At 35.8% G+C, this 18,685-nt stretch overlaps 3 protein-coding genes across 6 annotated transcripts in view; 2 read left to right on the forward strand and 1 right to left on the reverse strand.

The window, feature by feature from the left end:
* Positions 1-18,685, forward strand: part of LOC112055976 (flotillin-2) — a 294,787-nt gene that overhangs the window by 219,888 nt on the left and 56,214 nt on the right. Inside the window, exon 1 of one of the 4 annotated variants that reach the window (XM_052882905.1) lies at positions 18,610-18,632. The exons of the other annotated variants lie outside the window; for them this stretch is intronic. Within the exon in view, the coding sequence (XP_052738865.1) occupies positions 18,617-18,632 (16 nt within the window). The 5' untranslated portion in view covers positions 18,610-18,616. Of the gene's footprint in view, positions 1-18,609; positions 18,633-18,685 lie in introns of those variants that run through there. 4 annotated transcript variants of the gene reach the window in all.
* The window catches only part of LOC112056303 (glucose dehydrogenase [FAD, quinone]), a 35,908-nt gene that overhangs the window by 13,160 nt on the left and 4,063 nt on the right, over positions 1-18,685 (reverse strand). The gene's annotated exons all lie outside the window — the stretch shown is intronic.
* LOC128198310 (cytochrome P450 6B5-like) lies at positions 7,517-9,055 on the forward strand. Its single transcript, XM_052882899.1, has one exon. It carries the CDS (start codon positions 7,543-7,545, stop codon positions 9,013-9,015), a length of 1,473 nt encoding a protein of 490 aa, XP_052738859.1. The 5' UTR covers positions 7,517-7,542; the 3' UTR covers positions 9,016-9,055.

An 18,685-nucleotide genomic window follows, 5' to 3' on the forward strand; every position in this document is an offset into this window, starting at 1 on the left:
AAACATACTTAACTCAACACATTACCTCCAAGCGTTCAAGTGAAATTACTCTTTGAAAAGAAAAGGAAATTTTACTGATATGAAGACGGAAAACAAAGATTCTATATCGGTTCCGGATTCTTCTTTTGATGTATGAAACCTTACACATACCTACTAGGTACATGTATAACGATTCTAAGGATACTAGTTTATAAGTAAAACCCTAGGTTAGAAAATTGAAACAGATACGAGTAGGTAAGTTTGTAGTAAATAAATATAGTAAATTACACCAAGCATTGTAAGTAATTACGAGTAAGTTATATAGGTACTAGCGGACGCCCGCGACTTCGTCCGCGTAAATTTCGATGTCAACTTTACTACTACCCCTACTCTACCCTACCCCTACCCTACCACTACCCTACCCCTACCTTACCTACACCCTACCCCCATCCTACCCCTACCCTACCCTACCCTACCCTACCCCTACCTTACCTACACCCTACCCCCATCCTACCCCTACCCTCCCCGTACCCTATCCCTTTCCTACCCCTATCCCACCCGTACCCCTATCTCACGCCTATCCTACCCCTACCCTACCACTTTCCTATCCTACCCGTACCTCTACCCTACCATTACCCTACCTCTACCCCTACCCTACCACTACCCTAAAACCAGCCCTAAACCTACCCTAGCCCTACACTACCCCTACGCTTCCCTACCCGTACCCTACCCTACCCTGTAACTTCTCTATCTTACTCCTACCCTTAGCAAAATCGGTCCAGTCCTTCGAAAGTGGTGGTATGACCAAGAGAAATAGAGACTGTAAAGCTCGTGTGGTTGTAGGAGGTAATCTCTGGATCTACTGGACCGATTTGGAAGATTGTTTTACCAATAGAAAGCTACGTTATTTGCGAGTGTCATAGGCTATGTTTGATCCCCATATTCACACGGGAACAGGAACTACGTAAATGTAAGCGCCGGGCGTCATATAGCGGAATTTCTGTGTCTTTTAGAAATTTTGTATTATCTCCGAAACTATTTAAGTAATTAACATACTGTAAAGGGCAAATCTCATCTCCATAATACCCTTGTTATTATTAAATAATTTATTTTAATAAGGATTAAAATTTAGTTGTATAAATAATGACGTAAACCTAAGTATATAAAATTAATATTTTTTAAAACACAAAAGGTACTATATCTGCTAATATATAGAAGATAGATATATGGTGTCGCGGACTTTTTTGTAGAACTTTTAAAGATACATAAAGCTTCCGTACATTAATTTCAATTTTACACAATAATTAAGGCAGCGCATTCGCATAAGTCTGTTTAAGAGGATTTTCAGTCCGACCTGTATGACAAAAACTGTGATAACTCGGCTAATATATATGATATCAATATAACATATAGCCTATAGCACTCCCCGATAATATAGCATTCTACTGTTGAAAGAATTTTTAAAATCGGACCAGTAGTTCCGAAGATTACCCCATTTAAAAAATGTGACAAACTTACAAACTTACAAACTTTACCTCTTTATAATATTAGTATAGATTAGTATAGATTAGTATAGATATAGATATCATTTTTAATTTTCCTATTAGGCAAAGTTGTTGTTCTTCCTCTGTCGGTAGGTACTTTAAAGTGTAAAGTCCTTAATGGAATAAATAGCAGAACCGCGTACCGCGTTTTTTTAACCGCGTAAATCCTATATACCAAAAATATAGGGTATACGCGGTTAATTTTTGGTATATAGGGTATTATACGGTATAGATAGGGTATATAATTAAGTATTTCTTCTTCTTCTTACATATTGATTTTTATTTATATAGCAGACAAAATCAGGAGCTGAACAGTTTCATTCTAAATGAAAAACTAACTCAGCGATCATCGCCTTAGGGATTTCCCATCCTCGGCCCTAGCATACCCTAACCACCCTGCAATTTACTTATATATCTAAAACAATTTTGGTAATCCTTATTTAATAATGAAATTATTACTTTATCAAAAAGAGTTTGCTACAACGCTTTTAATTCATCTTTATGTTATTCCCTTAATTTTGTCCCCTACTGGGACAAGTATAGATCATTCATCATACAGACCGAGTGTTACGACGCGTTTTTTGAAGACTTATAACCAGCGCCGGACCGAGGTAAATTTTAGAATGGAGCGAGATCCAATTATGGCGCCTTTCCTGTTTGCTCCTAACATTATATACTAGGGACGTTTGAAACAAATCGTGACTAGGTACTCGTATTTTTTAACATGAAAAATAATCGAGTATGTTAATCTTAACTTAATCACTGCAATGAAGAACTTGAAGAAGAAAGGTTTAGCAAAAAAAAAAACATTTATGAAGTCATATTAAAAACTGAAGGTGAATTAGGACCTTCGTATATATCGTGAAAAAGTGAGTGACGAAATTCCAACGTGGTCGTAACGGCGTCGAAAATGGCCAGGGTAGCGATAGACCGTCAACGTCGACCTCTGACGAAAAAATTCAAAAAAATTGTGACATGATCATGTCTTATCGAAGACTAGCAGATGCCCGCGTCTTCGTCCGCGTGAAAATCGATGTACATTTTTGAATTTTTTATATAAGTAATCACAACCCCCCGGCCGAAGGCTGGTGTACAATAAAGTGCGTGTTTTTTTGCGCTTGGGTAAAATGCCCAGCCATAGTCACAGTCAGAAGCCTTATTACAAACCTCCGGCCGAAGGCGAGCGTAGAATAAAGTGCGCGGCCGAAGGCTGCGCGTTTTTTGCGCTTAGGTAAAATGCCCAGCTATAGTCACAGTCGGAAGCCCTATTACAAACCCCCGGCCGAAGGCTGGTGTAGAATAAAGTTCGCGGCCGAAGGCCGCGCGTTTTTTGCGCTTGGGTAAAATGCCCAGCCATAGCCACAGTCGAAAGCCCTATTACAAACCCACGGCTGAAGACCGGTGTATAATAAAGTTCGTGGCCGAAGGCCGCGCGTTTTTTGCGCTTGGGTAAAATGCCCAGACATAGCCACAGTTGAAAGCCCTATTACAAACCTCCGGCCGGTCTAGAATAAAGTTCACGGCCATAGGCCGCGCGTTTTTTGCTATATATCCGATCTTAATGAAACAGAGTCTATATGTTGCCCTGGACTATGCTTAATCTAATTGTGAAATTCGCATCAAAATCCGTTCAGTAGAACCAGAGAATAGCGCGAACATACAGACAGAAGGACAGACAGACAGACAAGAAAATTAAAAAAAATGTTTTCGTATTCAATTGCTCATTTCTAATTGCCCTAACTTGATTTTAGTTAAATTTGGGCAAAGTACAGACACTCGATTTTTACTCTTTTATTATATAGTATTGATAGATAGATAGATTGACTTTTAGGAAGATAGCTGACACTATTGGCATCTCAACAGAAGGCAAACATCACATAATCGCCTTGGCTTCTTTGAGTCGGACAAATACGCGATCGACTGACGAATTTTCGCAACTGCTTGTAGTTGTTTGAGGCAGATACTTTTTTGTATGTTTTGTGACCATGGTTAAAACCTGAGTATATTACTTTACTCCAGAAACAAAAGTACAGTCTAAAATGTGGACACGACCAGGATCCAATGTTCCAAAAAGGCAGAAGCGGTTTTGCGTGTTGGAAAAGTAATGGCCTTAGTTTTTTTAGATTCTCGGGATGTAATTACGGTGAATTACTAAAAAAGGCGTAAATATAAATTCTGCTTAATAGTGAAATCTGCTGCGATGTTTCAGAGGACAAATTAAAGAAAAATGGCCATGATCATTGAGAAGAAAAGTTATGTTTCATCAAGATAATTTGCGAGTTTCTGCTATGCTTTTAACAAACGTGTGAAACGTTTGTTAAAAGTATAGCAGAAATTCATCAGTATAATTTAGAACTCTTACCTTACCACCATATTCATATGATCTAGTCTCGTCTCCATCAGACTTTTGTCTATTTCCGAAGCTAGAAAAAGCACTTATCAGAAAAAGCACTTAGGAGAGAGGGTAAAAAAACACCGAAAAATAAGAAACCGCACGGCAATGCTACCCAGTCCCCATGAAAAACCACCAACGCAAGATTTCGTCGGAGTGGAGAATCATATTTTTATATAATAAAAACGAATCTATACATTTATACTGCCTAGATCACAGGAAACATATGTACAAGTATAGATCATTTCTTCATCACATCTCTATCTAAATGAATTTCATTCAAATGGCGTAGCAGACAGGTCAGAGATAGTACCTTTGTACGGTCAGAATGGGTCAATACTTATCAAATGTATCAATTTATTAGCAAGATTGATTATACTAAGTCAACAACACTATAGGGTACGAACAAATTATGGTATAATAGCGGAAAATTAAAATAAAATGATAGACTTGTTATACAGTCCTCCTCCTAACAAGTTAGCCCGCTTCCATCTTAGATTGCATCATCACTTACCATCAGGTGATTATTGTAGTCAAGGGCTAACTTGTAAAGAATAAAAAAAAATACAGCATTTTTAATTTTAATTTGCAAGCGTTGACCGTAAGGCAACCAAAGTTTTCTTGAGAGGGCTCTACAATACTTAAATGTACAGAACTTTAGTGTTTAATAGTAAGTTGCTTTTAATAGTAAGCATGATTAAACATTTTGTAACATAAAGATAGAAAAAATTCTAATCTGGTAACTCTCATCTTCTTCTTCTTTCGTATGCCTTTTCCGCAATTGGCCACTAAGGTTTGGCCGTTGTACGTCGGTCCAATTGGTGTTGGTCACTGGATTCGCTCCAGCCAACCAAGCTCGCTTCAGAAGCTTAGCAGGCCGCCCTGGTCGCCGAACGCCCCATGGCGGGATCTACTTTTGCTTTGCTGCATTGCTAGTGATCTAATGTGTGCTGCGCATTGGTCGGATGATATGCATCTCAAAAAAATCAAAAATCAAAATCAAAAATCATTTATTTCAAGTAGAAATAAATGATTTTTGATTATATCATCCGACCAATGCGCAGCACACATTAGATCACTAGCAATGCTCAGTGCTCAGTCAGTGCTCAGTTTACAAGCACTTTTGACACTTCAGTTGACTATTTGTAAAGATTCTACCACCGGTTCGGAAGGCAGGTTCTGCTGAGAAGAAACCGGCAAGAAACTCAACACTTGTTCTTTTTATAAAATCATACAGTATTATAATTTACAATTGATATATTTATTTATTTATTTTTTATTTAATATATTACAATGTATTAAATTTTTACTTTTTGTGTGCAATCTAAGCATAACATGTATCGGTGTTTCTTCTTCCTCCATGGATGCTCTGCACAGAGGACTGCCGGTTATACCTAGAACCGAAAGGTGTTTATTTAGTGAGCAGTGCCCTGTCATTTGTTCCGTGACTGATTTAACATAACTAGTTGTGTTTTGTTAACTCTAATGTTACAACAATTTATTTCATTTATACAAGAAATAAATGAATAAACGCGTTTTTTTTTGTAAGTATACCTCTTTGATTATATAGTATTTGGCTATTTGTCCATTGGTACAAAGTATATAGCGTGTCTTGTCAATTTTAAGTCGTACAAAGCGACAATGCAAAAAAGTCTGCAATTATTTACAATAACGATGCGTTTTATGTACAATCTACTTACAGAAAAGTATAGGCAATTTAAAAGTACAGTGTTTACAATTTTCGTCATTGAACAATAAGGTTCAATACAATATCAATAGTAAGGCGATTTGAAATTATTCTGCTCAAAATAAACATAAAGTTGCCATATATACGCTAATAATCACGTACCTAACTGTGAAACCTCGCAATGCATGTTTTAAAAAAGGCTGACTATAAAATGGTAGTGTCGAGTAACTTTTCCCAAAATAAGACACATTTCAATATTATACTATAGGTTTGTTTTCTCGTATACCTATGAAACTGCGAGCGTACGTTGTAAAACTCTACCAAATTAACGAAGCCAGTAAGAAAATGCTTCCTTATGAAAATAAAAATAGCTTGAAAATCAAATTTAAATAATATCAGCAATTAATTATTTTCAATTTAAAAAAAATCTAAAGAAAAGAAAAATTGCTTGGAAATCAAATTGAAAGAATATCTACTAATAACTGTTTTGAATTTTTGAACAACAACAAACAAAAGGTCGATAAGAATTCGGAAACAGTCTACGTAACAACACTGAAACGTACAACAATGAAACATCGATTCTATAGAAGCAGTTTTTGTAATCGCGTAAGATCAATGATCTCATACTTTGAGAGTGGGGTAAGTTTAGCGAGGCAGGTACCTACATAATTCGTCTCAGCGCAAAGTCGATGGATTTACACCCTTATGCCACAGTATACTTATTACAAAACTGTGCTTATGCCTCGGGAGCACGATAAGCTGTGTCATTAAGGATTTACTATCTTACTCGGATAGTGATTACGAGTATGACGGATTCATTTTCATTGAAGAAGTGTGATTGTGTCCAAGCTCCACATTCTCCTATAAGGCTGTCTTAGCAACGAACCATTATGGTTGATGGTAAATATTGATCTTCTAACCTGCATAACCTTAAAGGTTTGCCTATAAACATTTTCCGCATTTATATATAACATTAATTTCCTCTTATATTTGTATAGTATCTATTTTTCTATATTTATATGCCATTTTATAAAACAGTATATAATTTTCCTGTGCGGATATAAATTTACCGCAATTGGGGCCATTTTTTTAATAAAAGTATCAGGAGACAAATTGAGGACTGAAGCCTCGTAAAAATAAATCTAATTAAACTTTTACAAAAAAAAAAACACCTAAAAAAACCCACCCGTTGCCGTTAAATTAATTACATTAGTACTTTACAAAATACATTATTTAAATGTATTTCAGAAAAAACAATATTAACGGTCGCACTTACTGAAAAATAAAATCTTTGCCTACTAATAATATAAAGAGGTAAAGTTTTTGGTATTGTAGTGTAGTCTTTGGATCTACTAAACCGGTTTTGATTAGTTTACCGCTAGATAGCCACGTTATTTGTGAGTGCCATAAGCTATCCCAGAATTCTCATGAGAACTAGGCCTTGGCTAGTTACCACCCTACCGACAAACACGTACCGCCAAGCGATTTAGCGTTCCGGTACGATGTCGTGTAGAAACCGAAAGGAGTGTTGATTTCATATTGCATCATCACTTACCATGAGGTGAGATTGTAGTCAAGGGCTAACTTAGAAAATAAAAAAAAAGAACGGAAACTATGTGGGTGAAACCGAGGGGCATCGGTATGTGTAATATTTCTAATAATACCTCGTTTCGTGTTCATTAAAAAGCTGTTAAACCACCTCTTCTACTCCTGAACAAGCCAGTGATGTTACCTGTGAAAGCAACAAAAATGGGTTCATGACGATTACGATGAAATAATTCAGTACTTCATAATCTCATATTTCCTCAAATCCTGGCATATCGTTTGGTTAACCTACAACAGTCGGTACACATGAGAAATTGATTATATAAATAGGAAGCTGTAACAATTATTAGAATAATTTTGCACTCAAACGAGAGAACTCACGAGAGCTAGGGAACATGATCGTCTTTTATCTATTTTCTACCGCTATCGCCGCGCTCGCATATTATATCGGTTATTTTATACTAAACAAAAATCGTAATTATTGGAAAAAGCGAAATGTACCTTTTGTTGAACCATTACCATTATTTGGAAATTATAAAAAATTCATTACTTTACAAAAGTGTTGGCCGAAGATTACACAAGAAATTTGCCAAAAATTTCCTGACGCTCCCTATGTCGGAGTGTATTTTGGAACAGATCCTGCTCTAGTTATCCAGGATATCGATATGATCAGACTCGTCTTGGCAAAGGATTTTTACTATTTCAATTATAGAGACGTCGCTGCCCACACGGACAAAGAATTACTAACTCAGAACATGTTCTTTACTGGTGGCGATAGATGGAGAGTACTTCGACAAAATTTAACTGCTGTATTTACGTCGGCAAAATTGAAAAATATGTTTTATTTAATAGAAAACTGTGCCATCCAGTTGGAGAAAATTATCGATGAGGATTTAAAATCGAGTAAGACAAATGTGATCGAGATGAAGGCACTTTTGGTAAAGTACACCATGGACTGCATTGGATCGTGTGCTTTTGGAGTGGACACAGGTGCCATGACTAACGATAATAAGCAGATTAATCCCTTCAAAGTTGTGGGTGATAAATTATTTGATATTACAAATGTTGGCGGCCTAAAATTAATCGGCAGATCAATGTGGCCTTCTGTGTTTTATGGTTTAGGTCTAAAATGGTTTAGCGACGATATAACAGTCTTTTTCTATAAATTTTTAAAAGGCGTATTAGCAGATCGAACGCAGAAACAGTCGTCGAGAAATGACTTTATTGATTTCATTCTCGGCTGGAAGCAAAAACCATATTTAACTGGTGATAGTGTTAAGAACTACAAAACCGGCTTGAAGTCCACATTCAGCCTGGAAGTAAACGATGACTTGCTTGTGGGACAGTGTGTTTTATTCTTTGCTGCCGGTTTTGAAACTACAGCTACGACTATCGGCTTTGTTTTTTATGAACTATCGAAAGAGCAAAATGCTCAAACCAAAGTCATTGAGGAGGTTGCCGATTATTTTAGACGACATAATGGTAAAATCGAATACGAGTGCATCAATGAAATGCCGTACCTTCAAGCTTGTATAGACGAAACACTTCGACTCTATCCTATTTTGGGAGTTTTAACAAGAGAAGTTGCAGAAACTTACACTCTACCAACAGGACTGCGCGTCGAGAAGGGTGATCGTATACACATTCCTATATATCACATACATCACAATCCCAAGTATTTTCCGGAACCAGAAGAATTTCGTCCCGAAAGGTTTTACGGGGAAGAGAAGAAAAATATCAAACAGTTTACATACATGCCGTTTGGCGAAGGGCCTAGGATATGTATTGGTAAGTTTTTAAAAACAAATTTTTCAATAATAGTTATATTTTTTTTTAAAACCAAAACTAAATTAGTTGAAATGATTTAATTATGTCATTTCCTTTTTAGGTCTCCGTTTTGCAAGGATGCCAATAGTAGCAGCATTACTTACGGTTTTAAAGAATTACCGAGTGGAGCTAGCTGATGATATGCCTCGAAATGTAAATTTTCAACCAAGATCCTTCGTTACTCAAGTATTAGGCGGAATGCGTTTAAAATTTGTTGCTCATCATGACTAACAAGCCACAGCATTGTTTTTTTGTTGATACATGTTTTATTTATTTTTTTCATCATTAAATCACACTATTGCTATAAAGGCGAAATGTGTAAGTGTGTATGTTTGTTCCTCCTTTGTACTGCGGTTACTGAAGCGATTTGGCTGAAATTTGGTATGGAAATGGATTTTACTCTGGATTAACACATAAGCTACTTTTCATCCCCTAAAAATCCATGGTTCCCGCGGGATTTGTGAAAAACTGAATACTACGCGGACGATGTCGCCTGCTAGTTATTAATAAATAAATGCAAATATTTTAAAATAAAATGTATCTCACAATATACACTTATTTCCTGAGATAAGCGCGATCAAATAAACCTTTGAGATATAGAATAATTTCAGTAACGCAAATATACGAGTAGGTACATTCTCCAAATATACTTGTAAATTGTATTATACGCAAATTTCAATCAATTCGCAATTTAACCAGCTCCAATGTTCTGCTTTAGAGAAAGAGCTTAATTCACATGGAACTCTTGTGAACAAAAGCGAGTAGAGTGTAGCGGAAGTGATAAGAATTGGCAATTTTATGAACGACAAACAATGCAGCCTTGGAGAGCCTGGATAAAAAGCTTTATAACAATGTATGATATTAGTACTTCAGTAATACCATGCAATGCGTCTTGTTTTAATATGCTTATTTATTAATTTGAGAAAAATTATAAGTGAGGTAGCAATATCATCGTTAATAGTCTATTTTAGCGGTTCTCTACACTTCTACCCTCTCATTCTGAGAGGAGACTCGAGCTCAGCAGTGAGCCTTATATGGATTGATAACGAACGAACACTTCTACAGGGCCAGAGCTCTCTTGTTCTTATGGAAGACGTCCTACTCCAATGTGGCTGTGTTTAGGGTCATAATGTTTATTTAAAATTAACAAACATTATCAAATGTCAAATATAATGACCGAGACCAACGACTTAACACGTAACACCATAAACTCCCTCCCTCCCTCCCAACTGAATGTTTACTAGATGTAAGAAAAGCTTAGTACTTCACAGCCCGACTCAGGATTCGAACCCAGGACATCGTGATCTGTAGTCACACAGACAAGCGAAGTAGATATTAATACATTATTTAGGAAATTTCATGCCCTTAATTTAAGGAACGAACATTCTTTATTCCTTTACAAAATTATAGAAGTTTTGAATTACACTAAACCTTGCTAATTATTAGTATTATTAATATATTATACAAGTAGACTTAATTCCTTGAGCTGTATGCTATACAACCTTCGTCACGACCCTCTATTTTGTCCTATCCATTAATCCCTTAATACTCACCCCTAAACTAACTTCTCACACAAACACCCCTCACACCCAGATTCAGATTATCCTTAACATTAATTAACGCAGGCATTATCCTTAACATTAATTAAATAAGGCAGCTTTTCTATTGCATATAGTACGTTGGACATATTTTTGTAATGTACATAATACTTTGAGAAATAGTGGAAATAGCGGTATTGTTTCAATGTTCAATTGGTAGAACTTTTTTCAAAAGCATACATAAAAGCTTTTTGTATCAGTCTGGTTCCTCTAAATGTGAAATTACTTGTAGATTAGATAACTATAACTAGAAAGACACTAATTAATTAATTTATATATTTTTTTATTTACCTGCCATATGAAGTCATTATTGATGTTAGTAAACTTAATCATAATAACAAGTGCACAGTTAAACCAACTGTGGTTTGTGTTGCATTATGGATAGGCTTAATTTCAATATGCATTTTAAACAATAATAAATAACTAAATAAAATAGGCTTACTCATACCTATACGTGGAGTAGTATTGGTGCAGGTTTTAATTATTTAGTGGTAGTTAATGTAGAGGTTAGCATTAGGTTTTGAATTATTTGTCGAACACTGTCCTAAGGTCGCCTGTCTTCGATTATTATCTACAATCTATATTTCGGAGAGTTTGTTAAGAAACTATTCACTTGATTCAGCCATTGATAGTAGAAGGGACTTCGAAGTCCGAAATATCCTAACAATCCATCCTATTTAAATAGTTAGGTATGTATTATATATTGCGATAGTCAGTAAATAGGAAAGTACAAAACGTTAATGATTTTCCTTTTTAATGCCCAGAAGAGATCCTTTCCAACTTCACTATGCCCTTGCTACTGTTTCGCTTCGCTCGCCAAATTTCTCTTCGCTGCAATCGACCTCGTAGGCTTGCTTCATTCAGGACCTCCATCGCGGACTTTTCGTAGGATAGGTAAAATACCTATTTTTTGTTCTTTTTTTACGCAAGATATATCTATACGTTTTCTTATTTAAAATATTACTTTTAAAATGTGTGAAAACTTCAATAATGTTGTATTGCAAAACGGAGGTTGTACAGAAATAACGGCTAGTCGGAGTTTGCCATTTACCTTATCTATATTTTCGCAGACCAATTCGAATGTACTCGTAAGTCTGCCTTATTATCAGGGCTGGCTAAGAGTGCGAAACCACAAAATAATAATAGTACAAGGAAAGATGTCCACCAACTTGTATTGTATAGAGTTTTCACTTAATTTTGTAATGCATGTTGTTTGAAACAGGATAAAGTATAAATACTCTAAAATACAAAGCAATTAGTCCTCCAACAAAATTTATGATAAATAATATATTATGTTAATAATTATTTTTTATGTTTTCGTTTTTAGTTCCGATATAACAAACTCAGGTTCAAAAAAAGGTCAATTTGGCCTGTTTGTCTGTGTCTTTGTGTCTCTCTGTGGCATCGTAGTTCTTATATTGATGATTGAGATTGTGATGCAGTTACGTTTTTTACGAGATGCTTATTACATGATAAAGATTTAATTAGTAACGTGTGGACAATTTTTCTATTAAGTACAATTTTGAATTACGTATAATGAAGTGTGTTGCTCGCTAAGTGCAAAGTTTAAACTTGGCTTGGGCTAACAACCCTACCCTTGCAAAACCTTGGCGAAAGAGTACCTTTAACCTATAGTTGAAACATACTCTAGCAATATTTGCAGTAATAACTCTGTGGTTTGATCTTTGCAGTGAACTCTACATGAGTCGCTTTAATTGTCACTAATTTTGCAGTATTACTTTTTACCTATTTCCTTAAGTTAATAATTTATAAACTAGCGTATGTCTCTTACATTGTCCGTATACGACATTTGCAAATTATAGGTTGTTTCATTTCTGGCTAGATCTTGTACAGTATATTAAAAAAACTTGAAAAAAATACAGAAATACGATTAAATTAAATTTTTCAATTGTTTCAAAGGAAATAATTTTTAGAAAAATATAATTGTATAACCTTGCAATAAATACTTTATACCACAGACCATTTTGTAAAATGAAAATTTTCGATACTATCTATATAAATTGTGTTTTTAGTGCCCAGCCGGGAATCGAACCCAGGACCTCCATCTTGTAAATCCACCGTGCATACCACTGCGCCATGGAGGTTGTCAATACTCCATTTTTAAGCGTCCGTCGCGTGTGCAGCCTTAATGGGTTGGGTAGGGGTAGGGGTAGGGTAGGGTAGGGTTAGGGTACTGGTAGGGCAGGGGTACGGTAGGTTTGGGGTAGTTGAAAGTTTACATCGACTTTCACGCGGAGGAAGTCGCGGGCGTCCGCTAGTATAAATAAGTATCTGCCGATGTTCAATATCTAAGGAGTTTACTGTTTAAAAATGTAGGGATCGATTCAAGCCAAGCACGCCCTTTTACGAAATCGACAAGTAGGTCTATTTTCGTCAACAGACTGGCAGGCGAGACTAAAACATTCAAAAGGAATAAAGTAAACATGAACGCAACAATGTTTTTTCGTTATACCGTTTGTATATTCTACACCTTTCCAACGCGACTAAATAACCATTCGTGTGTTAGTTTTGGGAACGCTAAATATATTCACAAGGCTTGTCGCTTGTCCTTACATGCATGTTTTATGACTACCTTTTTTTTCTCGACTGCGCTTAGTTGGACCAAGCCATATCATCATCATCTCCTTTTCCTTAACTCACTTCTGTGAGGTAAAGCAAAATATTATGCCAATATCTTCCATTCTTCATCCACTCCTTTTACCCTTCTTACACAAACTCCAACCTTCTCTTCCTTGACCTTTCTCTCCTCTTGTGTCCTTCCACTTGCAATTTATTATTCTTCGGGTAATATGACTTACATCCCACCGCATCACAAGTCCATTACAAGTTTTATCATAGGTCATTTACGGGTCATACTTTATCTGAATACAAATAGATTGAATGAAAAGAAAAACGAAGGAAAATTTGTGTTGATTTTGTGCACGTGCATTTTCATGCATTGATAATTTCTCTTCCGTTTAAATAATTACTACTTGTCGATTATAAAAAAAATATAAGATTTTTTATTGCATAATAAACATTGTAACTAAAGTGAGACTTTTTAAATATCTTAAGACTTAGGATTCACGCAGAACACTATACGTTATGATAGACTTACAGAAAGTAAGGCTTAAGGGCGCTTAGAGCTGTCTCTACATAAGATATTATCTATTTATTTTACAACGCAAGCAATATTCACTATCATTGACATTTCTGTACATGTTTTTGGCTGGGATATGTTATTGAAAAATACATTGTTTATATTTTTAATTGGAACCAAAAAATATATCGTGTGACGTGTTTGGAGCAGAATGTGCCATTTCAAAGTCGATTTTTATTAATATGCACATATCTGGATAGCCATTAGATGAGGAAAAAACATTAAAAATTTCCTTGATACATAATCTAACTGCATACTGATAACTGATAACTTTGCTAGTCTTCATTATTCATGTTTTTGATTCAAAAGTCAGCCTGAAGACTGAAATACGGACACCTTGACTTTGCGAATGTGTTGCACAGACAATATTTTCTGCTATCCTATTATCAGAAAGTAATTTGCATGTCTGTTATTAATACAGATAAATTAACAAAACTCTTAACGTATAATTACGAGTAGGTACCTATACGAATAATTGTTGAAAATTATACTGTTTACTAAACTATTATATTGATTTTCAGCTTCCGTACTCCTTACCACTTATAATGTGGCTATCATCAAGGAAAAAGAGAATAGTCATCATACATCATTACTTATAGCATCAGACTATTGTCCTGACACATTCGTTCCGTCTAAAGGAAAAGAATCAGGAATATAGGTCATATTAAAAAAATATATATGACGATGTTCTTATTGAAACAGAAATAAGTCAAATAAAGTTTTCCTTTAAAAAATTACAAAACACCAGAAATGATTCACTAAATTCTAAGAAATACATTGCCATGCAAAATATATTAATGTGCAAAATCGCTATTAGAATGTTGCTCTTTCTCTGAGAACACGAAACGTGCTGGGTGTCACGTAGGCCACTGAACAATATCCGGGGGGCAACAGTATGTAGTGCAATTGCAGGAAAAGGCACCGCTTCACTACCTACCATACCATGGTAGGTACTTACGTGGATAGGGTTGCCAGGTCGCCAAAATCAAAAGCCGGACAGTCCAGTAATTTTGGCCTGACATTTGGTGAAAAAGGCCGGACATCTTATATTATTGAGGAATTTGTGTTCTTCAGTATTAATAGTTACAACATTGCATGAAGCAGAACAGTCCAGTCAGGCCTGACATTTGGGTCAAAAAGCCGGACAGCCTATATTATAGAGGATTTTGTGTACATCAATAATAATAGGTACACATTTTTTTAAAATTTAAAATCAGGCATTCAAGATTATTACCGTAAATTTTGTTCCCACACACACTCGTCATTCGCTCGCTAAATGTAAAGCCTAATAAAAGCCGAATAATCCGTTTATTTTGGTTTATTTTGTTCGGACACGGAATACTAAAGCCTAACTACGTCCGGCTTTATCCGGACACCTTGCAACACTATACATGGAGTATGCACTCGAATAAGGACTTTGATTAGATGTACTAAGGCTCAATAGCAAGCAAGCACGTCAAGCGTGCTCCAACAAATTCAGTTAGAATTTATCGAAACGTAACTGATTTCGAACCTATAATTAAGAACTGGGGTTCCTAATCATTAGCTTGTTCTTGCAACGTGCCATAAAGCAAATTGTTTGCTTGCTGTATTATTATTCAATCTTTGTTATCTAAGGTTGGGTTGTTATACTAGTAGTTCGTTGTGCACAGTAATAAATATAAAAACATAAAAGACAAAGTTTTCAAATTACAGCTAATTGGACTTCGGAGTTATCTGATTTAGCCTGCAGTTGCTAGATATTTCTTTTTTCTCAGTAGGAAATTCCTTTACGCGCATTTACGCATGCCATGTCTCATTTTTTTAAGGTTGAAAGTTAGACCGTCCATGTTCTTACGATTCTTACGATAGTCATTTAAGAAGTTTGGACCGTGGCGGCTTTAGAAAATAAATAATTTCAAGGGTCCAAATTCCCAATTGTCTAAATATAAAATGTATTTTTTGGATATTTTGTACAGTTACGCGTACCGTCTAACCGTTTAATATAAACTTTAAACGATTTCTTATACAAAAACGAAGGAACATATGAAAGGAAAAAGAAAATATAAAAAAAAGTGTGCGTCTCGGGCAGCTCGACACAAGTGATAACTTAAATCTGCTACCGTATGCGTGAGAGAAATAGAACTCAGACAGAGTGACGCTGTAACGCGTTACGTTACGAAGCGGATTTTTTAATTGGGCGCTTGAGTGTCTGGACAGTTGAAACCTTTCAAAGTTATACCACACCGTACATACCTAACTCTTGCAGGAGCCTGGATTGATTTTTTTAAGGTTACCGACAGGCAATATATTGATGCAACATGATCCTGCAAACAGATGAGTGAAGGTCGTTTCTAATTCGGATCTTAGACTCTAAAATGATGTATGTCTGACTATTGAAGGCTCTAAATCTAATACAAATATTAGTTAAAGTTGTTTTAAAAGGCAAAAGTAATGTAATGGGCAGCTCCATACAATACGATAAATTAACCTAACACCGAGCCACGTTTATTGACGTAAATGCTTAGGTACATTAAGGTTTCAGAACCCTTAATGTAAAGTTTGTCCATTATTTTGTATACAAAGCCTTCGATAAATTAGGGAAATGGTAAATCAAGTCAATTAAAAATATTCTACTGTTTTCTCATTTGGTAACATACGAACAATAAAACGAAAGTTATCTGCCTACTGGTGTTCTAATATATATAATACTAGCGGACGCCCGCGACTTCGTCCGCGTAAAAATTGATGTAAACTTCTCTACCTCTACCTTACCCTGCTCATAAACCTACCCAACCCTACCCTACCCTATCCTACCCTACCCCTACCTTACTCCTACCCTACCGCTAACGCTAGCCCTTCCCTCCCCCCACCTACCCTAACCCTACCCGTAACCTATCCATACCATATCCTACCCTACTCCTAATCTACCCCTACCCTACCCCACCCCTACCTTACTCCTACCCTACCGCTAACCCTAACCCTTTCCTACACCTACCTTATCCCTACCCTAACCCTACCCTACCCGTACCCTACCCCTACCCTACCCTACCCCTATCCTACTCCTGCCTACCCTATACGTTCCATATCCTTCCCCTATCTCTACCTTGCCCCTACCCTACACTACTCCTACCTTATCCGTACCCTACCCTACCCTACCCTACACTTTCCCTAAATTACCCCTACCCTACCCCTCTAATTACCTCTATCCTACCCCTTCCCTACCTCTATCCTATCCCTACCCTCAGCAAAATTGGTCCAGCCTTTTGTGCGTGGTGCAATGACCAAAAGACTATAATTTCCCAAGCGAGTTCTATGCTAATACTATAAAGAGGTATAGTTTGTGTGGTTGTCGGGGGTAATCTCTGGATCTACTGGACCGATTTGGAAAATTCTTTTACCAATAGAAAGCTACATTATTTGCAAGTGTCATAGGCTATGTTTGATCCTCATATTCATACGGGAACGGGAACCACGTAATTGAAACCGCGGGGCGTCATATAGCGGCATTTCTGCGACTTTCAGAAATTTTGTATTATCTCCGAAACTATATAACTAATTAACATACTGTAAAGGGCAAATCTTATTTCTATAATATCCTTGTGATTATTAAATAATTTATTTTGATAAGGATTTAAGTTTAGTTGTGTAAATAATGACGTAAACCTTAGTTTAAAATTTAAATAATTTATTAAAGTACTAAAGGTACTATATCTGCTAAAATATAAAAGATAGATATATGGTGTCGCGGACTTTTTTGTAGAACTTTTAAAGGTTCAAAAAGCCTCCATACATTTATTTCAGTTATACGCAATGGTTGAGGCAGCGCATGCGAATAAGTAAGTTTTTCGGTCTGACCTGTAAGAGAAAACCCGCGATATCTCAGTAGTTATATATGATAGAAATATAAAATATAGCCTATAGCACTCCCCGATAACGTAGCATTCTACTGGTGAAAGAATTTTTTAAATCGGTCCAGTAGTTCCGAAGATTACCCAATTTCAAAAAATTGTTACAAACTTACAAACTTACAAACTTACAAACTTTACCTCTTTATAATATTAGTATAGATGAATAATCTAATTTAAATAATTGCCCAATAAATTAAAATGCATTTATAAAAGCACACATCTAATTGTTATTTACTAACTTTAGGCTAACGAGTATGCGTATTCGTATTTATTGACTAGCTGACGCCGTTCCCGTAGGAATACGGGGATTATATATAACCTTATAGCCTTCATCGATAAATGGGCTATCTAACACTGAAATGATTTTTCAAATCGGACCAGTAGTTCCTGAGATTAGCGCGTTCAATCAAACAAACTCTTCAGCTTTATAATACTACTATAGATATAAAATTGATTTATTGATATGAATAAAGATTAAAAGAAATAAATTGATTTTTATATGAATATAAAACTTAATTAATTAATTATAGATTGAACATACAGTTTCATCTTACAATAATATATTGCATCAGCTGGAAGTGTTTTTAAAAAATACCGTTAACGTCAGATGCAAGCGAACCTCAAGCTTTGTATATCAAGGAACTCGCTCGGAAACCCATTCGGTCACAACCATTCGCACGTACCAGTGGCAGTTGCTGTGAATTGATAGCGTTTAGCTATTTTTATTAACAAAAGTATAATATCCTACTAAAAATACTGTGTTAAAATTCAAATCTCGAACAGATAATTCAATTATTTCGTCATTCAATTAACCGGTACGCGGACGTTCTGAATTTAAAATAATATACATTTTTAATAGAACAGTGGTTAAGTGTAGTGTATGAACTATAGTGTTGTGCTTGAAGTTTGCTTTTGTTTTCCATTCGTTCAGTATCAGTCATGTCGCTGCTATGGATGGGTGCTTTTAGTCTTGGATTGACAGTTGGAACTACTTATGCTGTTATTAAAAGGTAACGTATTATATAGGAAATAATTTCTTACGTTAAACAAGTCTTCTGTTTCT

Source organism: Bicyclus anynana, chromosome 8 (assembly GCF_947172395.1).
Source record: "Bicyclus anynana chromosome 8, ilBicAnyn1.1, whole genome shotgun sequence".
Taxonomy (NCBI): Eukaryota; Metazoa; Arthropoda; class Insecta; order Lepidoptera; family Nymphalidae; genus Bicyclus; species Bicyclus anynana.